The following is a 25,936-nucleotide window of genomic DNA, read 5'->3' as shown; positions in this document are numbered from 1 at the left end:
TTCTTTTAATTGATTTGTTATTTGGTATTGTCTGGCATAAAAATGTATTGGTGAGTGTTTGAGCCAAACTTTTAAATTAAGTAATGACTAAAACATTACTCTGAACCTGGGAATAGCTCAGTGTGCTGAATGGTTATAGAAATGTAGTGTTTGGAGCTTGAAAAGACCTTAGAATTATTTTTAAATTTACTTATTGTCCTTTTTGTGGTGGCAAAGCATTAGAAATCAAAGGGATACCTATCCACTGAGGAATGGCTGAACAAGTTGGTTGTGATAGAATACTATTGTGCTATCAGAAATGATAAGCAGGCAAATTTCAGAAAAACCTGGGAAGATTTACACATACTGATATGAAATGAAATAGAACATTGTATACAGTAATAGCAATATTATATAAGGATTAGCTGTGAATGATAATGCTTTTCAGAAACACAATGAGCTAAAGCAATCCTAGAAGACTCATGGTTAAAAGCAAACTGTCTACCTCCAAAGAAAGAACTATGATGTATAAATGAAAATTAAAGCATACTTTTAAAAAAAAATTTACTTTTCTTGATTTTTTTTTTTTTTTTGCAGCATGAGTAATATGGAGATGTATTCACATGATTTCACATGAATAATCAAGGAAGGGGAAGGAAAGACAGGAAAAGAATTTGGAATTCAATTAAAAAAATAAATTTCACACACAATTGAGAAAAATAGAGAGAGAAAAAGAAATAAAATCATTTACTCATCTGTTGGTTACTTACTGGGGACCATTTTTAGTCTTACATAGTTGTGTTAATTCCCTTTATATTTTGAGTATCAGGTTTTTTCAGATATATTTAAGTTGTTATCCATTTCTACAAAGAAAACTTATGGGCAAACAACCAAGAACTCGGTTTAATACAATTCACCAAGATGTGTGATACACATTCACCCTTTTCACGGTACTATACTGTGCTTCAGACATTGTCCCTAAGGAACTTATATATTACTGGGGGAAGGGAAGTGATACAAGACAGACAAAAATAAGTGTAATGGGATAGACAGAGGTAGACCCAAGGAATACTTGTAGACAAAGTAAGATTCTTGTTTTTGGAGGGATTTGGGATTAATAAGGAACTCCCACCTCCCTTCATCCCCCATTCCTCACTCTATCTTTCTCTGAAGTATCAACCGGGTTGTTTTGGAACCAGCTTGCACTGAAGAGCTGATTGTTAAATTTTTCGGTGTGAGCATTTACACCTCAGAAATCAGACAATGCTACAAACTGGTATCTGAATAACTGAATTCAAAGTTAGGAGGAAGTTCCTCCTAACTTCCAGGCTGGAACTCTGTCCACTGGTTATTAAACATTTACCAGCACATTCAGCTGATAACAGTGTTACTCTGTTATCGGCACTCATTCACAAAATTCTCTTTATCCAATACCCCAAATCCCTGTGTTATCCATCCAATAAATTTCAACAGCCATGGCCTGTGAGTGCACCCAGAGCTGTTGCCCTTAGCTGGTCTTCTTAGATTTAGAATGAATGGGAAATTCTGTTTTCAGGCACCACGTTTTAGGGAAAACATTGACAATCTGAAGCACTTCCAGAGCAAGGCAAAAGCAGTGACAAGAAACCTAAGGAAAAACTATTGAAGGATGGATGTTTGTCCTAGAGAAAACTTAGGGGAGAAATGGAAGTGTGTAAAGGGCTGTCATGTCCAAGAGAAAGGAAACTGCTTTTCTGTGTCCTAGAAAGAAGAATTAGATAGAGGGTATGGGAGTTACAGGAGAACTGATAGATGAAAGAACATCCCAAGAAGAGGTAGCCACCTAAGGGAAATATCAATAGAATCTGTGGGGAGCTGGCACTGATCTACAGGTAATAAGGCCATAAAGCCATACAAGTGATAAGGCCACATTCCAAAAGACTGCCCTAACCTTGAACAGGAATCTCCTAATCACATCATGGAGTTTCCTACATGACCAAAGACTGCCCTAACCTTGAATAGGAATCTCCTAATCACATCATGGAGGAATCTCCTAATCACATCCTACATGACCAAGGACTGCCCTAACCTTGAATAGCTAGATATCTAGGCATCCCCTAATCACATCATGGAGCTTCCTACAACCAGAGACACCTGAGCAGCTAATCCTTGGGCAGGAAACCAATCCTTTGTCTAGGACCCCCACCCTGTACTAAGTTCCTGCAACCCTGATGCTATACATATCTGTACTATTAAAATGAGGCTTGATCAGATGGTTTTGTCTTGCCTCTATTCTTTGCAGTCCTCTGTCCCAAGCCCTTTGTCTCTCTTCTTCCAGGGTCCACACACTCTGCCTCGCGGGCCAAGGCAAGAATCCTTTAAGCATGAGCTAAATAATTACTTTTCAGGCTCTGGCAGAAGAACTCCCCGAGCTTTACATGGCCTCTGAAATCCATTTCTGTTCTGAGAGTCTATGATTTTTTGGTTCTTTGGATTCAGCTGGGAGGGAGGATGAGACAGGGAGTGGGAAAGGAGGAGGAGAAATTGGAAAGGGGTCGCCGGTGTTTGGATTGGCTTGAGAAGATGGTGGAACAAAGTGAGAGTGTAGAAGGGAAGGGGCTGCAGGATGAGAAACAAAAGACATCCCCCAAAATTAGCCCAGAAATAAAGCAGGCCTAAGCCAGGCCTCTGGGTTCTGCTCCTCAGACGCTCCCAACTCCAGATGCGTTCCTGCCAGAATTCTCCTTTGGAAAGATCACTGGGTTGCTTCATTAGCCCAGAGGAGACTAGTTAAGACCCTTAGGAGTCCCAGTGAACTCCGTTTAGGCCACAGCCTTCCCAATGCCCATTCTATGAAGGCAGAGCCTCTGAAGGCAGATGTATTTGCCAGGAAAATTGCCTTCCAGAAAAATAATAATGTAAACACAACCACCAGAGGAACGTCAGGCCAAAGCAAGAGAACAAATTGTTTTTTGAATACTTGTGCACATGAAGTCCTCCTATACAGAGAAATCTCAAATGCTTCTTATGTATTCATTAGGGCTGCCTCTGGGTGGGGTGGGGGCTTCCCTCCCAGCTTGGCAGGATTTTGTTCCAGTTAGTCAGAATAACTCTATGTCCTTGAAGGTTATTTTTTAAATGCATGAGATTTATTTTTCTTTTCAGGGTTGTCACTAGTTCAAAATGCAAATTAGGGAGATTGGCCTGGAAGTCACCTCCCCTCCCCACTTGGGTTATGTATGATGAGACACTTTTCCCCATTGTCCTCCCCCTCCTTGTTCCACTCCTCAGATGGATGTGTCTCAAATTTGGCCAGCTTTACAAACACAAGTTAGCAGTGGGGTGGGCTCGGAATAACACAGAGTCAGACAGCTCAGTTTATTAGGGGAGCAGGAAGTAAGAATTTAATGAAGGATGGGCCTTCAACACCCCTAAATCCCTTCCCAAAGAGCAGATCATGGGGAAGAATAAAATTTTGTGTCTAGAACCTAGACAAGTTGTTTAAGCATAAATATCTCACAATCAAACAATATGCTACAGTTCTCTTTTATTGTCCTGACTCAGTTTCCATAATTATCCTGGGCAAAAATTAGTGAAATGGAAAAAAATTCCATAGAGCAAAACAATTCATTTAAAAACTCAATTGGACATATACAGAAAGAAGTAAAAAAAAGCTAATGAAGAAAATAATTCTTTAAAAATCAGAACTGAACAAAGAGAAACTAATGATTCATTGAGACAGCAAGAATCAGTCAAGCAAAACCAAAAAATGACAAACTGAAAAAACCATGAATTATCTACGGTAAAAATGAAGACTTGAAAATAGATCTAGGAGAATAATCTGAGGATTATTGGACTTTCCAAAATTATGATGAGAAAAGAGCCTAGATACTATTTTACAAGAAATCATAAAGAGAACTGCCCTAGATTAAAATAGACTCAGAAGGAAAAATAGGATTGAAAGAATTATCGAACATTCGAAAGAGACCCTAAAATAAAACGGAATATTTGGGCCAAATTTCAGAACTATGATTAAGGAAAAATTTTAAAGCAGCCAAAAAAATTTTTAAATACCGAGGTGCCAAATAAGGATACCCAAGATCTGACTTCCACATTAAAGGGATCGAAGGCCTGGAATCTGATATTCCAAAGGCAAAAGAACTTGAATGCAGCCAAGAATAAACAAAAGCAACTGAGCATTTTCTTCCAGGGAAGAAGATGGAATTTAATGAAACAAATGAATTCCACGTTTCTAAGGAAAAACAGAATAAAACAAAAAATTTGATCTCCAAACATAGAACTCAAGAGATGCAGAAAAGGTAAAAAGAACTTTGAGAATTGTATTTCTAGGATATACAAAAAAGAATACATGTATAATTTGATTTTATGAATAACATAAAAAGGGAAGAATGGAAAAGGGATGATGGCAGAATAAGGTGGGAAGGAGGGAAAAAAGAGGGAAACCACATCCCACAAAGAGGCAAAGGAAAACTTATCATATCTGAGGGAATTTAGAGAGGGGGAGGGAACATTGTGTGAATCTTACTCCTTATCAGAGTTGGCTCAAAGAGAAAATAATTGAAATTTGTTTTAGAGAAAATTCCCTCTCCCCATTAAAAAGGGGAGAGGAAAAGGGAAAAGAAAAAAGAGTAATAAGGGAAGGAAGGGGAAAAGATCAAAGGGGGAGGAGGGGATTTAAAGAGGGTGGCGGATACGTAGGGTACATAAGTTTAAAAAAGGGAAAGAGGGTTGGGGAGGCAAGAAAAAAGTAAAGCATAATCTGGGTTTTAGGATGGCAGGAAAACAGAATAAGTAATTCTAACTAAATGTGAATGGGATGAACCTCCCATAAAGAGGAGGAGATAGCAGACTGGATCAAAAGTCAGAACCCACAATATGTTGTTTACAAGAAACACATTTAAAAGGGAGATACATCAAAGGAAAGGTAAAACGCTGAAGCAAAATCTATTATGCTTCGTGAAGTCAAAAAGAGGGTAGCTTATCCTTATCCAGATCAAGCAAAAGCAAAATTGGATCTAATTAAAAGAGATAGGAAGGAAACTACATCCGCTAAAGGGTACTATAAGACAATGAAGCAAATCAATATTAAAATATTTGCACCAAGTGGTATGGCATCCAACTTCCTAAAAGAGAAGTTAAGAGAGTTGCAAGAAGAAATAGACAACAAAAACTGTAATAGTGGAGATCTCAACCCATTTCAGAATTAGACAAATCAAACCACAAAACAAATAAGAAAGAAATTAAAGAAGTAAATAGAATATTAGAAAAATTAGGGTATGTTAGATCTTTGGAGAAATTGAATGGAGACAGAACTTTCTTCCTCAGCAGTTATGGAACCTATTCAAAATTGACCAATATTAGGACATAAAGACTAAATTAAAATGCAAGAAAAGAAATAAAATGCTTTTTTCAGATCAGATGCAAAAAACTACATTCAACAAAAAGTTAGAGGTAAATAGACCAAAAGTAATTGAAACAAAACAATCTATTTAAAAAATGATTGGGTAAACAGCAAATTATAGATAAATTAATAATTTCACCAAGATAATGACAATGATGAGATGTCATACCAAAATTTGTGGGATGCAGCCAAAGAGTAATAAGAGGAAATTTTATATCCTTAGAGGCTTATTTGAATAAAAAGAGAAAGAAAAGATTAATGAATTGGGCTTGCAAATAAAAAACTAAAAAAAAAGACCAAATTAAAAACCCCAATCAAATACAAATTTGAAATTTAAAATTAAAAAGGAGAAATTAAAATATTGAAAGAAAAAACATTGAACTAATTAATAAAAACTAAGAGTTGGTTCTATGAAAAAGCCAATAAAATAGATAAGCCTTTGGTAAATCTGATTAGAAAAAGGAGGGAGGAAAATGAAATGAGTGGTCTTAAAAATGAAAAGGGAGAACTTTCCACCAATGAAGAGGAAATTAGAGAAATAATAAGGAGTTATTTTGCCCAACTTTATGCCAATAAACTTGATAACCTAAGTGAAATGGATGACAACCTCCAAAAATACAGACTTCTCAGACTAACAGAGGAGGAAGTAAATTGCTTGAATAGTCCCATTTCAGAAAAAGAAACAGAACAGGCAATTAAACAACTTGCTAAGAAAAAATCCCCAGGACCAGATGGATTTAATGGAATTTACCAAACATTTAAAGAACAATTCCCCAATGTTTTAAAAATTATTTAAAAATAGGGAAAAGGAGTCCTACCAAATTCCCTTTTAACACAGACATGGTACGATACCTAAACCAGGTAGAGAAAACAGAGAAAGAAAATTATAGACCAATCTCCTAATGAATATCGATGCAAAATCTTAAATAAGATATTAGCAAAACACTACAGAAAATCATCCCCAGGATAATACCTATGATCAAGTAGATTTATACCAGGAATGGGGGTTTTAATATTAGAAAACTATCAATATAATTCCACATTAATAACCAAATTAACAAAAACCATATGATCATCTCAATAGATGCAGAAAAGCATTTGATAAAACCAAATCCATTCCTTTAAAAACACTTGAGAGGATAGGAATAAATGGACTTTTCCTTAAAATAATCAGCAGACATTTAAAACCATCAGTAACATTATGTAATGGGACAAACGCAACCATTCCCAATAAGATCGGCGTGAAACAAGGTTGCCTATATCACCGTTAATATTTAATATTGTATTAGAAACGCTAGTTTGGCAATAAGAGCTGAGGAAAGAGATTAAAGGAATAAGAATAGGCAATGAGGAAACCAAATTATCACTTTTGCTGATGATATGATGGTATACTTAGAGAACCCCAGAGATTCTATAAAAAGATTAGTAATCCACAACTTTAGCAAAGTTGTTGGTTAAAAAATAAACCCAATGAGTCATCAGCATTCTTATATATCACTAATAAAATCCAAAGTCAGAGTTAAAAGAAATTCCATTTAAAGTAATACTGATAATATAAAAATTTAGAATCTATCTGCCAAGGGAAAATCAGAAAACTTTATGAGAAAATTACAGACCACTTTTCACAAATTAAGTCTGATCTAACTAATTGAAAATATTAAATGATCTTGATAGGCGAGAAATATAATAAAGATGACAAATTAATTAAACTAATCTATTTATTTAGCTATATACCAACTAGACTCCCAAAAATTATTTTAATGACCTGAAAAAATAACAACAAAATTCATATGGAAAAACAAAAGGTCAAGAATTTCAAGGAATTAATGAAAAAAAAATCAAATGAAGGTGGCTTAGCTGTACCAGATCTAAACCAGATCTAAGTTACCAAAACCATTTGCTATTGGCTAAGGAATAGATTAGTTGATCAGTGGAATAGGTCAGGTTCAAGGGACAAAACAGTCAACAACTATAGCAACCTAGTCTTTGACAAACCCAAAGACCCCAGTTTTGGATAAGAACTTATTGTTTGACAAAAAATCGCTGGAAAATTGAAACTAATATGGAGAAACTAGGAATTGACCACACTTAACACCGACACCAAGATAAGGTCAAAATGGGTTCTGACCTAGGCATAAAGAATGAAATTATAAATAAATTAGAGGAAAAGGATAGTTTATTTGACCTGTAAGAGGGAAGGACTTTATGACCAAAGAAGAACTAGAGATCATTTGATCACAAATTAGAAAATTTCGACTATACCAAACTGAAAAGTTTTTGTACAAACAAACAAGCAGACAAGATTAGAAGGGGAAGCAATAAACTGGAAAAATATTTTTACAGTCAAAGGTTCTGATAAAGGCCCATTTCCAAAAATATAAGAACTGACTTAATTTATAAGAAATCAAGCCATTCTCCAATTGACAAATGGTCAAAGGATATGAAAGAAATTTCAGATGGGTAAAATTGAAATTATTACCATTATATGAAAGTGTTCCAAATCAATTAATCAGAGAAATGCAAATTAAGACAACTCTGAGATATTACCACACACCGTCAAATTTAAGATGACAGGAAAAAATAATGATTGTTGAGGGGATGCGGGAAAACGGGACACTGATACATTGTTGGTGGAGGTTTGGAACAACCAAATATTCTGGGAGAGCAGTTTGAACTATGCCGTTATCAAACTGTCCATACCCTTTGATCCAGCAGGTTACTACTGGGCTTATATCCCAAAGAGATTAAAAGAAGGGAAAGGGACCTGTATTGATGAATGTTTGTGGCAGCCCTTTGTGGTAGAAACTGGAAAATGAGGGATGCCCACAGTTGGGAGAATGGCTGAATAAATTGTGAATAGAATATTATGGAATATTATTTTCTGTAAGAAATGACCAACAGGAAGATTTAGAAAGGGAGAGACTTTACATGAACTGATGCTGAGGAAACAAGGACCAAGAGATATTTATACTTCAACAAAATATAATTGATGACAGTTCTGATGGACTTGGCCATCCCTCAAAATGAGATCAACCAAATCATTTCCAATGGATCAGTAATGAACTGAATCAGCTACGCCTAGAGAAAGAACTCTGGAGATGACTAAGAACCATTACATTGAATTCCCAATCCCAATTTTTGCCACCTACATTTTTTTATTTCCTTCACAGGCTAATTGTACAATATTTCAGAGCTGATTCTTTTGTACAGCAAAATAACGGTTTGATCATGTATACTTATTGTGTATCTAATTTATATTTTAATATATTTAACATCTACTGGTCATCCTGCCATCTAGGGAGGGGTGGGGGGTAAGAGGTGAAAAATTGGAACAAGAGGTTTGGCAATTGTCAATGCTGTAAAGTTACCCATACATATAACCTGTAAATAAAAGGCCATTAAATAATAATAATAAAAAACAAACAAAAAAAACAAAACAAAACAAAAAAAAAAAAAAAACAAATTACTTCCCTTTTTTACATAGAAAATAAATTATCAAATGACCATTCCACATATAAATCCCAAGAGTGAATCAAAATTCTTATACATAACAGACCAGTATGGTAAGGTTCCTAAAATCCCTCAAACATACAGCAATAGTTACAGTTTTAACAAACCTTAAACACAGTGATGCAGTTAAAATTTTAACAATAATTCAATCACTTTTCCACTCCCCAAAATCAGTCCCAGTTACATCAGGAGCCCTGAGAGGAGAGGGATGGACCCATCCTGTGTCTCAGAAGCTGCCATGCTGCCAGCGCCCTAGATGGGCCCATCCGTGTCTCAGAAGCAAGTCAATACCTGTAATTTTGACCAAAATCCAGAACAAAAACCACAAAGCTAACAAATGAAGGTTAGAACAGACTGACACAAAATGTGAAGAGACCAGTATGAATTGGCCAGCAGCTTCCTAATAGATAAAATGGCAGTTAGTTTTTTGCTCTCTCATTTAGAAACCTTTAAAAACTTGAATATCTTGTACAGACAGAAATATTCAGTAACAGATAGATGACCAAGATAATGATTCCAGATAACCAGGTATAACACATAACCAGGTTGGAAATAGCAAGGTATGACATAACTGAATGGCATTAACAGTTTATATTGACCATTCCTCTGATCATAGAAATTAGTTACAGGAGGAAAAAAGGCAGGTTCACAACCATAACATAAGCAGTTAAAACTTAACTTTCAACAAAACAGATAAAATTAAAGCTATTTTTAAAATTTTATTTTTATCATTTATTATTTATTTATTATTAAATAACATTTATTAGTTCAATTAAATAAATTAAATTAAAATATAAATTGAATAAAATTTATTTATTATTAATTATTTATTATTATTTTTACTCCTGTGAATCATCTCACTAACTGTCAGAGGGTGGAGCTTTAAAACTCTCAAATAGTATTAACCATAAATCCAAATAATTTTACTTCTAATAACAAATTCTATTAACCAAGTTGCAGGCATATCCTAAACAGATATTTACCACAACCTTATATTTATAACAGGAAGAATCTGTCTCAGTAAGTTTACTTCTTTCATATCTAAGTAGATGTTTCCACACATACAAATCAGTTTGCTTTTAAAAATACCCAATACATAGACAAATATTCCAAATTACATATTGTCCATAACCAACATTTTCAACAAGACAAAAAAAATATTATTTTCAGAGGCTCTTCAAATGACCTCAGGATGGCTTGGAGAGGCTGGGCCCCCTGGATTTTTTTTTTCCAGAGCAGTTTCCAGCCACAACAGCCTGATGGTAGATACCCCCATTTGGGCCACAAGAGAGTAAGTCTGTCTGAGTACTTTTTGGGGTACTATTCTGTCTGTCTATATGCTAGCATCTGGATTCCCAGATTATGAAATGCTGACGGGCACAAATTCTGAGAGTAGGGTCTTCTGGATGCAGGAGACCCTACCTTGGTGTCTAAGACACATCTGTGTGCCAGTTGGCACAACTCTGGGCATTCCAGACTATAAATTTGGGTGTCTTTTTAAAGACACCATATGACTAAAAAAAAAACAAAAAAAACCAAAAAACCTCTGTTTGGAGGGACAACTGATAACTTCCCTCAGGGCTAGCTTCAATTTCCAGATAGCCCCTGGTCTGTGTTAAAATGTTTTGTTTCATGTTTTTGGCTGCACAGTCATGCAGTCGTGCTGATATGTTTGATGTGCTGTTTGTCTGTCACTTGTTTGTGACTTTGGTTCAGAGCTCTGTAAATTGGAAGAAATTTGGGAATTAGTTAAAATTTACTTGGGATTTTAAACTTAAAAAAAAGTGGACACTTTCAGGTAGTTTAAATTTAGGCCGGGCTTGAAGGGAGCTGCCCTAGATAAGGCCTCTGGAGAACAAAAGGAGTTTATGCTGATTGCTTTGAACTCTGGCTGGAGAAAACATCTGATTAGAAATTTTAGGATGATTTTAAAGTTACTGTTGCCTTTGCAGGCCAGATTTGCTCTGAGTATTTTTTTAAATTATAGCTTTTTTATTTACAAGATATATGCTGGGTAATTTTTCAGCATTGACCCTTGCAAAAACCTTTTGTTCCAATTTTTCCCCTCCTTCCCCCCACGCCCTCCCCTAGATGGCAGGTTGACCAATACATGTTAAAGTATAAGTTAAATACAATATATGTATACGTGTGTTCTGAGTATTCTTTTGGGCAGTTTTAAATTGTGGAAATAATTTTAACTTTGCCTTTCTTAAGAACTTGTTGGAGTGAAGTTCTGTAACTTACTTGAAAGGGGTCAGTGTCTCCAATTAGGGTCTGACTTTTCTAAAACCTTTGACACTTAACCAAGTGGGAGTTTAGGAAGAGTCCACGGGGAAGGGCAGTCAGGTGAAATCCGCCCTACCCCCAAACTATTACTTTTTGCTACTTTAAAGATTGGGCGGGGTAGGGATCTTTTGTCTTAAACTGGCCCCCAATGCTCTCTGCTACTCCAGCTACTATAGTTAGCCTGGGGGGCAGGTTAGCTGCCTTCCCTCCCCCTGATTCTTGGGAGGTGGAGCAGGGAAGGAAGGCCACCTGGAATCCCCCCATACACTAAGTGTGTTCCAGCCTCTTTCTGCAGAGGGTTGGCTTTGGCAAAAGATTTCAAGAGATAAGCCTGATTGTAAGTTAATTGATCTATAATTTGGTAGGGATGTTTCTAAAGGTTTGAATCTTTCAGATTCTTTTCTGTAGAATTGGGTATTCTGTCTAAGTTTAATTGATTGTATCCTGAGGTTTTGCCCATAGTTGTTCCTTGTCCTTTTGAAAATGTTTCTGTTAAATGTGAAAGAGAACTGTGGCACAACAAAATGCAAAAAGACAGAAATATTAAACGCATCCTTTTCAGATCATGATGCAATAAAAATTATGTGTAACAAAGAACCGTGGAAAAATAAACCCAAAATTAATCAGAAACTAAATAATCCAAACCTAAAGAATGAGTGAGTCAAACAAGAAACCATGGAAATAATTGATCATTTCATCCAAGAGAATGACAGTAATGAAACAACATACTAAAACTTCTGGGATGCAGTCAAAACAGTTTTTCATATCTCTAAATTTCATATCTCTAAATGCTTATGTGAATAAAAGAGAGAAAGAGATCAATGAATTGAGCATTCAACTAAAAAAATACTAAATATAAATTAAATTTTAAAAATCAAAGGAGAGATTAATAAAAATTGAAAGTAAAAAAGTGAACTAATAAATAAAACTAAGAGTTGGTTTTATGAAAAAATTAATAAAACAAGTAAATGTCTGGTTAATTTGATTGGAAAAAGGAAAGAAAACAAATTATCAGTATCAAAAATGGAAAGGGTAAACTTGCTACCAGTGAAAGGGAAGTTAAAGTGATAATTAGGGGCTATTTTGCAAATTGTATGCCAATAAGTCTGACAATCTAATTTAAATGGACAAATATTTACAGAAATATAAATTTCCCAGATTAACAGAAGATGAAATAATATTTAACCCCATTTTAGAAAAAGAAATGGACACATCATTAATGAATTCCCTAAGAATAAATTTCCAGGATCAGAAAGATTTACAAGTGAATTCTACCAAGCATTTTAAAAGGAATTAATTCTAATCCTATACAAACTATTTGGGAAAATAGACAAAGAAGAAGTCTTGTCAAATTCATTTTATGACACAAATATAATGCTGATATCTAAAGTAAGAAGAGCTCAGAGAAAAAAAATTATAGACCAAAAATATTTATAACAGCTCTTTTTGTGGTGACAAGGAATTGGAAATTGAGGGAATACCATCAAATGGAGAATGGCTAAAGCAAATTGTGGTATATGAATGTAATGGGATACTATTGTGCTACAAGAAATGTTGAGTAGATTGATATCAGAAAAGTCTGGAGAGGGTTATGTGAACTGATACTACTGAAGTGAGTGCAGAGAGGAGATGTAACAGCAACAAGATGTGGTGATCAGCTATGATAAGACTTAGTTCTTTTCAGCAATACAGAGATTCAAGACAATCCCCATAGATTTGGGATGAAAAATGCTATCTGAATGAGATGAGGTGAGATCTTTCAAGACAGTTGTGAAAATCGAGTAAGGTTTCATCTATTTCAAAGTTGGAGTAGGCCTGAAGGACTTTTAAGCATCAAGTCAAGGGCATACTTAAGTTCCCTCCCTGCTATCCCCTAAGGGCATACTTAAGTCCCCTTGTTATCCTCCTATGATATCAGTGTCTTTCTGTTTAGGTCAAATATGGGCAATTATGTACTTATTGATCAAGTTCAATTTCTTGGGTAGTTCCCTCTTTAAGAATGTAAGATCCTCAGTCCATAAGGATGAGGGTCAGTGGTGGGAGGGGGTATTTGCATTAAAGATAAAAAGTATTGACCCTGCTCCCTACGGTGCTTCCTCCCTTTGATTGTCTGCTTGATGGGTGGGATGCCCAATTCTCGAGAGATCGTATAATAAACTTTGCTTTGCTTCTAGAGATCTCTCCAGCTTTTTTATTAAATGCTGTCTGAACCACACATATCTATATCCAGAAAAAAAGAGCTATAAAGACTGAGTATGGATTTAAGCATATTATTTTCACCTGTTTTTTTCTTTCTTATGGTTTTTCCTTTTTGTTCTGATTTCCTTGCCAACATGACTCATGTGGAAATATGTTTGAAATGACTATATACAACCTATATCAGATTGTTTGCTGCCTTGAAGACAGATAAGACAGGGAGGGAGAAAAAAGTTTGGAAATCAAAATCTTCTAAAATCTTACAAAAATGAATATTGAAAACTAACTTTACATGTAACTGAAAAAATTTACGAAGTGAAAAAAATAGGAAAGGCAAGTTATGGACTATATACAAAATCATGGTGATTTTGATTAGATTAAGAGGGAGGGGTTTGGGGGAAAGACCAAGGCCTCAGCCTTCCCCTTATGTGCTCCTCTACTTCCCAGGACCCTTTTTTGAACATCTAGATACAGTGGTTCTCAAAGTGTGGTGCAGTGAATCCTGGAGGGTCTCTGAAATCCTTTCAGAGGGTCTACAAATTCAAAATTGGTTTTTTTTTTTCTATTTATGGTATCTATTATGTAAGCCATATAAACAAAAACTCTTTGGACATATTCTCAATAGTTGTTAATACCATAAAGATACTGAGAAAAGGAGTTTGAGAACCACTGACAGGATTTATGAAAGGCCTTGTAACTCCAGGGCATGCTCATAATCTGTTGGTTCCTCTTAGGTGGGGAGCCCTCCTAAACAATCAGCTCTGTCTATAGGGAGAGAAAGGACTGTGGCAACTGAGTGTGGATCACAACATAGCATTTTCTCTCTTTTTGTTGTTGTTTGCTTGCATTTTGTTTTCTTTCTCACTTTTTTCCCTTTTTGATCTTATTTTGTATGTATTTTTGTATTGTATAACTATGTATGCATATATTGGATTTAACATATATTTTTACCACATTTAACATATATTGGATTACTTGCTATCTAGGGAGGGGGGTGGGGGAAGAGAGGAAAATTTGGAGCACAAGGTTTTGCAAGGGTCAATATTGAAAATTATCCATGCATATGTTTTGAAAATAAAAAGCTTTAATAAAAATAAATAAATACAAAAAACAGCTCTGAATCAAGTATATTGTGGGGACTGTATTCTTCATTGTACACCCCTGCTTTTAGTATTTATTCACAATTTGGCTCCAGTCAAACTTTTCAGACAGTCCTTATCACTTCCATTCAACTCTTCTACATCACAAATAAGCTGTTTGCTCCCTCCAGTTCATTACTCCATCTACCACCTCTATGCTTTTGTCAGCTGCACAAACCTGAAATGCCTTCCTTTTATCCCTCCACCTTTTAGAATTCTTAGATCCCTTCAGATTCAGTTTTAACTGCTACCTCCTACAAGAAGATTTTCAATCAATCATCAATATTATTAAATTGAATTATCAATATTTTTAAATGCCAGGCACTATGTTAAGATCCAGGAACACAAAGAAAAGGGAAAAAAGTATGGGTCTGTCCTTAAGAAGCTCATATTCTAATGGAGTCAGCATGTGCACAATTACATATTTATGTCTGTATGGATGTCTATGTGTTGTAATTCCCAGAGAGAATCTGCCATAGAGAGGAAATGGGGAAGGTGGCTACCATCATGGCCCCTTATTGAGGGTATCATGGTATAGGTCCAAGAGTACTAGATTTGCAGTCTCAGCTCTGATGCGTGGATGTGTGACCATGAGGAAGGCCTTGAGCTTGTCTGAGCCTCAAACTACAAAAAGAAGCAACTAAACCCGCAGTTTGTCTCACAAGATGGCTTTGTAATAAAGGACAAAATAGATTTCTGTGATTATTAGCCAGGATGAAATTCAGCATTGTTGCTGCCCAGGGACAGGAGGAAGACCGGCAAGGACTGCCACAATCTTGCAAGGAAGCTAATGGAATACACCCTTCATACAAGCAGGCTGAGCAGCCAAGGTCACAGCCATCCAAAAACCACCCCAAAGTCGTGTTTAAGATTTTGAATGAGTCTCCATGGTTACAGCTAGACTGTCCATCATGGCAAACATAAGAGCAAAAATTCTCGGGCTTTGTTGCCAGGAAGGAGGCAGCAGAGAATCCCTTTGGTGTGAACGTTGTTTCTGTTGGGAAGACAGAGAAGTGAACCTAAATATGGTTCAACTGGTAAACCTGGTGAATCTGGTTGGGGTTTAATGTGAGTATAAAATGGACCTACCGGGAGGCACCCAAATTCAAAAGTATTCAAAAATTCAAAAGCCTTGGTATAAGCAAGAAATCCTCTAGCAATCTCTAACAGAAGAGAAAATAAGGTTGCTTCAGCTAGAATGGAATGCTATTTAGAAAGAAACCTTCCAGTTTCTCCCCTTATTTTTCAAATGAACTGAAATGAGAGAGGGGAGGGGAAACGGGGAGGGAAGACTGATAACTTGGGTTTAATTAAATGGGGACTTGCATCCAGGTCTCATAAGACTGCTAATTCCATTTTAATATCTTAATAAGGATCAGCATTAAGTTTACTGATCTGTTTTAAGAAACTACTGTTTCTCCCACTAAAAACACTAAATATGATGATAAGATTAAACTTTAGGTCCCTACAGAACAGGCAAGAATTAAGCAACTGAATGGGATTTAGGTTCTTATAGTGGATGTAGACAATAATAAAGTTCAGTGCTTTACCAAGATGGCACGCCCTATCCCCACATGTGGCTTTGCATTTAAGGAGCTCCTTTGCCTCCTCAAGCTTAACAATCCCACTTAAGTGACAGGCCTACTGCAAGGCCTCCTCTGGATATCTTATAACATCAATATCCTTCCTGAAATGCTGCATTCAAAACCAAACATAACCCTTCATTTTACAGATAAGAAAACTGAAGTTTAGAGAAATTGTGATTTCTCTAGTATCATACGACTAGTAAATGTATGAGGCAGGATTTAAACATTTCATTCTGATTCTCAAGATCTACTCAAGCCTCAAGCTATTTAACTGCCTGTTTTTATTCAAGCTCTCAATTAAAAAAAATAATAAAAAATCTATCTGTCCAATTTAGGTTTAAAATTTTATCTTTTTCAGGATAGAAGAGGAGGGTTCAGATCTATTTCATCCATAAAAGGAACCCTCAGTGTACAGATTCCCTCTACTGATGCAAACTGTGAACCCATCTATGATTCAGAGAGTTACAGGGCACAGAGAAGTTAATGACCTGCTCCCAGTCATTCAGGAAGACTTGGATCCCAGTCTCCCTAGCTTTGTATCCAAATGAAAAGTGAAAGTATGGCTGTGGCAAGAATGCTCAGGCACATGCTAACATCACAAAAAAAAAATACAAAATAAGAATTAAAAATGTGTTTTTAAAAAAATGTTTTCCAATTTCTTTTGTTTGGTGAATAAAAATAATGCCCTATATGATTGCGCATTTGGTATTTGGTCAGCTTAAAAGATGAAAGCTAAAGTTCAGAAAGGTAGGGACACACCTTGGGGATGCACTACTCCATATCTGGTGGAAAGAAAGGGAAGGGAGCTTCACTTTTCCCTGTAAGGACAGGCTGGCCACCTTCCAAAAAGCCCTAAACTGCCCTCCCCCAACCTCCACAGCTGACAAAAGTGGTTTTGTCACTTTGGTTCCTTTCACTTCTGCTTCTCTCCCCACTCTTTCTTATTTTTCAGAAACTGAAACTCTTGAGTGATGTAACCCCTGTCGTAGTTCCCCTAAACCAGGCTCCTTCCTGAACCACATCCTGCTTCTTGTTCGTTCCCCCACTTGCCAAAGACATGTTCTTTGAGACTTGGGGCAGAGGTGAATTTTTGCCCTTCTGGAAAGGGCCGCTGGGTTAGGAGTCATAAGTGTAGGCCGTGCTCCTTAACCAGAGTTATCACTTGGGGCGAGGCTCTTCCTTCCCAAGGTCCGCTTCTCCATCTGGAGGGGCAGGTAGCCCAAGAAGATCTGAGATCCTTAGAGCTAAGTTGTAGAGTATTAAAGGGGAAGATCCAGCTGGTAAGTTTGCCAACAGAGCTGGGATTCCACGGCTCCTGGTCCTGGGATTTTTCCACTTTTCTAAACTATTCCCCTCCTTGGGGAAGACAGGAGCCGATCAGGCCCAGAGGAGAGAGACTGGAATCTGTGATTTTCCTGAATTTTTCACTCCCTTACTCCCAACAATGGCAGGAGAACCCGGGACTCATACTCTATTTGTAAACACAGGCGATTTTTAACTAGCTGGGCAGGCTCTGGGATTCCTCCGCAGAATCTGCCTTTCTGTCTCGAGCTTAAACACACAAATCAGTTTTTTAGTCTTTTAATTTAAAACACAAACAAACACAATTCCGTCTAGAGCCAGGATCTGTAAACGTGCCCCACCTCCCCACCTCCCCATCACATGCAGCATGGGGAAGACAGACACCCCTCAGTCCCAAGAGGCTGCAGACCTGCTGGGGAAGGGGCCAGCCCCTTCTCCCCGCTCTAAGGCGTTGCCAGGGCCCCCAGCTTCTGTCCCTAGTCCCCTTCTGGATTCCATTGGTTGTAGGAGGCCTGTCTTCCTGGGCTGAGCTGGCAGTGTTCCCCTCTTCTTCTTCCTCCTCCTCCTCCTCCAAGGTCCAGCTGAAGCTCTCCCCACGACTGCAGGAGTTACTGCCGTCCTGCTAACCTCCTGCCACACAAGGTTCCCAGCAGCGTTGGGTTATAGGTCGCCCAGCCATACTCCCGGGGCTGCCCAGGGGGGTCCTGTCTCCACAGTACGGCAGGAGTCCCTGGAGGGCACCATTGGGCTTCTCGGGCTCCGTGGTGTCCCCGGCACAGGCCTGAGCCCCAGGAGAAACATCACAAGAATGAAACCGGGTGAGGAAGGCGGGAGAACCAGAGCAGGAGAGGGCGGGAACCGTCCCCTTTCCCAGTGCCATTTTATCCACTGAAGAAGGAGCCAGCAAGCGCATCGGGGGGCTGGGGACTTGCGCAGGGGACAGAGGCAGACCTCAGTGCTCCTCCGCTACCCCATGGCTTTCAGGAGCAGCTCCAGCTTCATGGCCACGTTCAAATCCCCCTTCACCTTCAGCCGCCCGCTCATGTAGGCTCCGAGGGGCCGCAGTTCCCCCGAAAACAGGGCTAGCAGGTCGGCCTCGGTCATTTCCAAAACCACGTCTGGGCTGCCTTCAGGCGCCCCGCGCCCGATCTTCCCGCTCCCTGGAGGACAAAGGAGAAGCGGGGGCACCGTTAGAAAGACTTCCAGAGCTCGGGTCAGCCCGGGCCTTCTGGAGAGCAACCTGGACCTGCGCCCAAAGGGCCCAAGCAGCACTGGTAGGTCGCAAAGAGATGAAGATTAAAAGGAAAAGGAGCCGCAGGTACAAAAATGTAACAGCTCTTTGTATGGTGGCAACGAATGGGAATTAAGGGGCAGCTCATCAGTTGGGGAATGGCTGGAGTTGTGCTGTAGGCCTGGGATGGAGTATCTGCGTGCTCCAAGAACTGACGGGCAGGACAACTGCAGAGATGAACTGATACAAAGGGAAATGAACAGAACCAGATCATTGTACACAGTGACAGGAATACTGTGTGATAATCAATTGTGGAAGACTTGGCTGTTCTGATCAAGGCAATGAGCCAAGACAATTCCAAAAGAACGATGCTAAAAAATACTACTCATATATTTAGAAGAATTGTACATGTTTCACCTATATCGGATTGTTTGCTGTCTGGGGAAGGGAGGAAGAAAAATTTGGAACACAAGCTTTTGTAAGGGTGAATGCTGGAAACTATCCTTGCAGGTATTTTGAAAATAAAAAGCTATTATCATAAAAATTATTATTAAAAAATTCTTCTCCAGAGAGGTAACTGATGAATTCTCAGTGCAGACTGAAGCATATTAATTTTTTATTTTTTTAGGTTTCTTGCTTATATATATATTTTTAATAATATAGCTAATATGCAAATGGTTTTATATGATAGCACATGTATAATTAAGAGTATATTCCCTGCTTTCTCAATAGATTGGGGAGGGGCAGGAAGGAAGGATACAATTTAAAATTTAAAAAATGTTTAAGTTAATGGATATATATATCTATATACATACCTATATAAACACACACACATATATAATATATATATGCAATGGTCAGACTATCAATGTATCTCTTGGCTTTGCAGCTAATTCACTCACTATGTATTTCAGTTTTATCATGAAATCTCTTCCCACTTTCCTACCTCACATGACTGTGGTAAGAAAATGGAGACAGAAGGAAATAAGCATTTACTAAGTGCCCGCCATGGGCTAAGCACTTACAAGTATTATCACATTTGAAAGGGCTTTGAAAATGGCAAAGTGCTTTATTATTATTATTATTATTATTTTGTTCTTCTTGAAGTAGGCAGTTAAGCACTTATGTGTCAGGTGCTATGCTAAGTGCTGGAAAGAGGATTTGGCGTGAGAAGACCTGGGTTCAAATTCAAGCTATGGCCTTTAATGGGCGATTTTCAGGAAATCCCTTAACCTCTGTCAGGAGTGAGGGTGTCTGTCTCTAAGAGCTCCTAGGGATTGAAGTAATCAATAATTTGGATCCGGAAGGAAGCAGGGTGGCTGAGGCCATCTAGCCCAACTCCCTCATTTCCAAGAGAAGAAAACTTGCAGAGGTTTCACATCCAATTTAAGATCAGCTGGTTAAGCATCTGAGGCAGAATCTAGAACCAGATCATCTAACTTCAAAGCCAGTACTTCCCCCAAGGTACCCTTTCAGTCCATAGAGGCAGCAGGGCCATGTAGCAATCAAAACCTGAGCCCGAGGTCCTGGGTTCAAATTCTAACTCTCATTACTGTCAGTTCCTCATAGTCTTCTTCTATAATGAGGAGGTTGGAGTAGGCCCCCTAAATTCTCTTTCATTGATAAATCTATGAACCCTGGGCTATTTGAGAACTTAGTTTCTTTGTGTTTTTCCCCATTGCATCCTTTCTCACAGGATAAATGAGATCTGAACCTCAAGAGTTTACTAGGAGACAAAGTGAGACAATGTGTGTAAAGCTTTTTGTGACCCAAATGTGGAAAGAAGGAAGGAAATGTGCATTTATTAAGAGCCTACTGTTTTCCAAGCACTGTGCTAAGTGCTTTATAAATATTATTTCCCTTGATCCGAACAGTAACGCAGACAGGCGGGTGCTATCATGGTCTCCACTTCACAGCGGAGGGGAAACCAGCAAGGAAGTGACCAGCTCAGGGTCCCACAACTAGTGAGTTTTTCTAGTCTCCCTCATTTCAGTCCTGCTGCTCTAGTCACTGAGCCACCAGCTGGGAGCTATAGAACGCAGACATTATTCAGATCATTACCTTCTTGTCTTTTCTAAAAGAATTTAGACAAACTGATGTTCTGCTATTTTCCCTTTATATTTAAAGTTCTATGGACTATTGTTATCATCATAGTTGTTGTTGGCATTGCTTTCTCTAGGTCTCAGAGGCCTTAGATGGAATCCAAAAGACTTCTGGCCAATCATCATACAATTTGGGAGACTTCCTTTGGGGACCTACTTATCCATTGGCTTTTATAAATATTTTGGTAGTGAATGAATAAATAATAATGGCTATTATTTGTGTGGCAGCTAGCTAGTGCAGTAGATAGAGCACCAAGCCTGGAGTCAGGAAGAACCAAATTCAAATCTGGCTTCAGATACTTACTAGCTGTATGATCCCGAGCAAATCCCTCAGTTTGGTCATCTGTAAAATAGGCTAAAGGAGGAAATGGCGGACCACACCAGTATCTTTGCCAAGAAAACCCGATGTTCACAAAGAGTAGGACACAACTGAAACTACTAAATGATAACATTTCCTATGTGGTTCTTTAAGATCTGCCAAGCACAGACGGAAGGAAGGAAGGAAGGAAGGAAGGAAGGAAGGAAGGAAGGAAGGAAGGAAGGAAGGAAGGAAAGAAGGAAGTTAGGAAGAAAGGAAGGAAGGAAGGGAGGAAGGGAGGAAGGGAGGAAGGGAGGAAGGGAGGGAGAAAAAAAAGAAACAAAGAAAGAAGAAATAAGGAAAACTTAAAATAAAAATTAAAAATTAAAAAAAGATCTGCCAAGCACTTCATATATAGTCTCTTATTTGACTCTAAATGCAGCCAACTCTCCATTATCCAGAGACATAGACAACCTAAAACAATGGATAATCTCCGATTCCTTCCTATTCACCTTTGCAAGAACAGAGTAAGAGACACCCAAACTCATCCACATGTCATCTCTCTACTGCCCAGTACATGCCTGCTACAAAGGAGGCTCTTAATACGCTGTTCATTCAATGGAACCGAATTTCCTAACTTCCCAAACTCCATTTGACTACACTATCCTGACAGATCCAGCATCTCCTGGGGTCATAAAAGGGCAGAAGTGGCAAAAAAAAATTATCCAACTCCAAAATCATCTCTGAAATGGATGGATTGTAGAGCAGACAGTCCCCAAATGGAAAAATCAAGATTCAAGAGTAATTTGGAAGGGCACCTCTACCTGTGGTGAGATCAATGAAGTAGGTGTTATGGGCACTGGTAGGCAGGAAGATGTTAAACTGGTAGCACGCTTGGACTTGGCTGACCAAAGCTTCAGATAGAAACAGCTCCACGGCGGCCAGCAGCTCCTCCACCGTTGGCCTTTTCTCCGTGCTGCCATTGCCAGTTGGGTTGTTGGCAGAGGGGGGCGACCCTTCTACTTCATTCACTATCTCCATGGTGTCTAATAAGCAGAAAAATCAGATACGGGAGAGAAGAGTGAGCAGATGGTTGTGTTCGCCGATTGCTGACCCAGCCCAGAATTGCAGAACCTCAGTGCTGGAAGGAACCTTAGAAACCTATTAACCAACAGTCACCTACAGCCAGTTGTAGTGAGGGTTAAATGAGATAACAGAGCTAAAGGGCTTTGCAAAGTCCTTAAGGGGCTGGGTAAAGGCTAACTATGGTCATATTATCTTAGGCCTTCTATTTCTCACCAAACAACTCGGGGTAATGAAGAGAGAAAGGAGCCTCCAAGTCAGGAAGACTAGACCAACATTTAGTGACTGTACAAATTTCCTTCTTACTCAGTACTCTGAGCAACTCTAAGACTAGCTATCATAGAGAAGGTACCAACCTTCATCAGCAGAGACTTCTTTATCTGAGAGCTCCTAAATCAACCTACCTACCTTCCTTCTTCATTCCTCCTTCCTTCCTTCCTTCTTCCTTCCTCCTTTCTTCCCTCCTCCCTCCCTCCCTCCCTTCCACCAATCGGTCTCCTTATCAGGCCTAGTTTCAAGAAAACGAGGGTCCCAAGATGGACTTTGCATGTCTCCCCCATCAAAAGGATGACTCTTTAAAAGAAAGCTCATCCATCCTCTGAACTGATTTTTTTATTCTGGAAGGTCTGCCAACCCTACCTCAGATTGCCTTTCCCAGCCCCTTTATTTCCTATCTCAATATTTCAACTTCAGTATCCCCTAGCAACATTTTCTACTGGCCCATCTTTTGAAAATCAAGAGCCCAGTGGAAATTGCCCAAAGTAAGAGATGAGGGGCAGAAAGTTATTGACAAAGGGGACGGTTTATGAAGTCAAACTCTCTTTGGGGGTCCCAAAAAACTACAGATAAAAATTTGGGAGAAGGCAAGAGGAAGCGGAGGGAAGTAGAGCATGACCTCAGAGACGCCATCCTCAAAAGCTTAAAGATTCCTAGAAGAATCACAGGACAGTCTTTAGAGACCATGGGCTCCGATCTTTCTCCCAATGCACAATCCCTTCCGGACCTCCCTGACTGGTGGATAACCAGACCTTGGAGAGACAGGGAGCCGGCTCACTCCCAAGGCAAGTCCCATTGGGTAGTTGTTATGCTGAGCTGGAATCTCCCTCCCTTCCCCCCAGGTCCTGTCTCTGTCCTCTGGGGCTTTGCAGGATAAAGCCCGTTCCTTGCCCCGGTACCGTCTTTTCCTACATCTGAGCCACAAAAATGTGACTGGACAGAAGATGATCGCTCCAGGACGTGGTTGCTTAGCTTAGGGGACAACTCTTCTTCTCCTTCCAGTCTAATTCCCTGCAATGACCCTTTCTCACTATCTTCATTACTTTTGTTGCTTTCCTCTCTACCTGCATGAAGAATTCTGGGATGGGCTGAAGTTTCTCATCTATCCCCAAACATCTGGCTGCTAAGACTTTTTGATTTTACTCCAACACGGTTGAAAGGGCAGTTTATAGAGCTTCATCTGGTACCAGGAGAATTGAGTTCAAATCCTACCTGACTGACACCAGCTCTGACACTGGTGGGGTGAACATGCAAAAGATACTTCACTTCTTTGCTTCCATTTTCTCATCTATAAAATGAAAGGGTTGGACCCAATGTCTTTAATCCTCCATCCAGCTCAAGAGCTCTTTTCTCTTATATCCATGTTTTCTGGTCCCTCATCATTTCTTACTTGGACTATTGGAACAGCCTCCACACTGAAATTGTGAGCTCTTCCCTCCCCAGCGCATCGTTCCCAGCTACTAATATAATCCTCCTAACCCCTGACCATTGTCACTCCTTCCTTTTTTCCCTCCCCTACCTATCTGCTGTTATTCAAAAATCTTCTATGGGTTCCCTATTGTCTGTGAAATAAAATACAGCCATCTTAGCTGGGCATTCAAGGCCTTCTTTGATTGTTTGATTCTACCCCGCCCTTCCCATTCTGTTCCCTCTACCTGCTAAAACCCTTGGATGTTCTGGGTTCTAACCCAAGTCTTCCCCCCAAGCTTCATCCCTAAATCACCAATTACTACAGGAAGGAAACAGGCGTCCTTCTGGGCTCCCGGGTTCACAAATCTGGCATTACCCGAAGCTCCTCCTCTCCCCTGTATCCAGTCCCTTCCCTTCCCTCCTGACACTCTCTCTCCCATCTAGCATCCTTCTCACTTCAGACCGCCATCTCCCTTCGCCCCCATGGCTGCGCCCGCCTCCTCATACATCTCTCTGCTTAAAGACGTTCACCTCCCCAACCCATCCCCCCACAATGGCTGCTCAAGTAATTTTCCTTAAGCGCCGATCTGACTACATAATTCTCCACTCAATAGACTCCAGCAGCTTCCAAAAGCCTCTCAGAGAAAGGAAAAATCCTGCTTTAGCTTTGAAAGCCCTGTACATGCTGGCCCGCCCTCCTTCCCTGCTCATTGTCTCCCCTCCCCCTGCCACACTCTCAGTCCACCACGGCCCCCTCCTGGGTCTCTCCCTCCCGTCTCTCTCTGTCTCCAGCTGCCAAAGCCTGTGCCTAAAAAGCTGCCTCATTGTCTCTCTTCCTTTAAGATACAGACTTCTATGGGAAGCCTTTTCTGGATCCATCCCCTTCCTCCCACCAAACTTAATTAACTACTTGGTGAATTAGTTAATCAGCAACTATTTGCACGTATTCACTTTACTTTCATGCCTCTGTTGTTTAGATATGTACCAGTCTCTTCCCTACTGGAAGGAAAGCTCCCTGGGAGCAGACACCCAATAGACACCCAATCGATTGACGACTGATCCATTGATCCTTCCAGACCACCACCTCTCACTGCTGGCCCAAGAACACTCGGCCCACAGCTCTCCTTTGCCCCCTCACTTTCTACCTCGCTTTTTCCTTATTCATTCCCTGCTCACCACAAGCATAAGTTTATTTTGCACATCCGTGGCTGTACCCGGATGTTTGGGGACTGGATCACTGTTAAAGCCTCCCCACCTGTCTCGGTTGTCCCAGGAGCGTGCCCGCTGCTGCCGGCCCCGAAGAAGTGGAGCGCCAGCTGCTGGATGGCGCTGTCCAGGCCAGGCAGAGCGGGGGTCTCCGGGGGCGCCTGCAGCACGGCCTCCACCGTCAGCTCCACTCGGTCCACTTCCAGGCCCCACACCTTGGTCATGTCGTTGATCTCCAGCTGAAGGGCAGAATGGGCAGAGGACGGGAGGGGAAGAAAGAAGGTGGGGTTGGTAGCAACCGGGATAAAGGGGAAGTTGGGGGATAATCGTGTACTTTGTCTCGTCCCTGGGCACCAAGCCGGCCCTGCCCGTCGCCCAGGGGAAGCTGCGGGCTCGCTCAGAGGGAATTCACACGGGATCTCCAGCCGTGGAGCATCAGGACACCCCGGTCTCAGCCAGCCCTGGAGAAGCGTCCCATAAACCCAACCCGCTTCCTCAGAAAGTGCTCGTGGGCACAGATTCATTTTATTTTGATGAGTTGTATAATGAAAATGTTCTGATTCTCACCAAAATTTGGGATCGGGAGGGTGAAAAAAGCCTTAGGCTAGGAATCAAGAGACCTGGCTCTTGCCTTGAGCTTGCTACTGTCCCACAAATCCCTTCTCCTCACGGGGTCTCAGTTTCCACATCTGTAAAATGGGAATCACAGTCCCTACCCCCTTTCCTCACAGAAGGATGTGGGAGCTTTAAGTGAGGTGATGGGATAAAAAGTGCCGTACAGTGTGACATACAGCCATGGCCATCAGCCCTGACGATACCCTGGTAAAATGAGGGTCAGGGGCTTGGCCCCTCCCATGAGAACCTTCCATCCAGCCTGTCCCTGTTTCACTCTCCCCAGCCCTTTAGGAAAGGACAGAGAAGGATCCTTAGG

The 25,936-nt window shown here is 39.9% G+C and overlaps 1 protein-coding gene across 4 annotated transcripts in view; it reads right to left on the bottom strand.

Moving 5' to 3' along the window:
• STOML1 (stomatin like 1) overlaps nt 1–25,936 on the bottom strand; it is a 67,774-nt gene that overhangs the window by 24,409 nt on the left and 17,429 nt on the right. For 2 of the 4 annotated variants that reach the window (XM_031956634.1, XM_031956635.1), the window contains exons 5-7: nt 25,055–25,244; nt 21,855–22,076; nt 17,663–18,559 (exon numbers count right to left, since the gene is read on the bottom strand). In XM_031956634.1, the coding sequence (XP_031812494.1) occupies nt 18,366–18,559; nt 21,855–22,076; nt 25,055–25,244 (606 nt within the window). In that variant the 3' untranslated portion in view covers nt 17,663–18,365. Of the gene's footprint in view, nt 1–17,662; nt 18,560–21,854; nt 22,077–25,054; nt 25,245–25,936 lie in introns of those variants that run through there. The other 2 variants (XM_031956636.1, XM_031956637.1) reach the window with 1 other exon arrangement.

Source organism: Sarcophilus harrisii, chromosome 2 (assembly GCF_902635505.1).
Source record: "Sarcophilus harrisii chromosome 2, mSarHar1.11, whole genome shotgun sequence".
Classification (NCBI taxonomy): Eukaryota; Metazoa; Chordata; class Mammalia; order Dasyuromorphia; family Dasyuridae; genus Sarcophilus; species Sarcophilus harrisii.
This window is presented reverse-complemented; position numbering and strand designations above follow the sequence as displayed.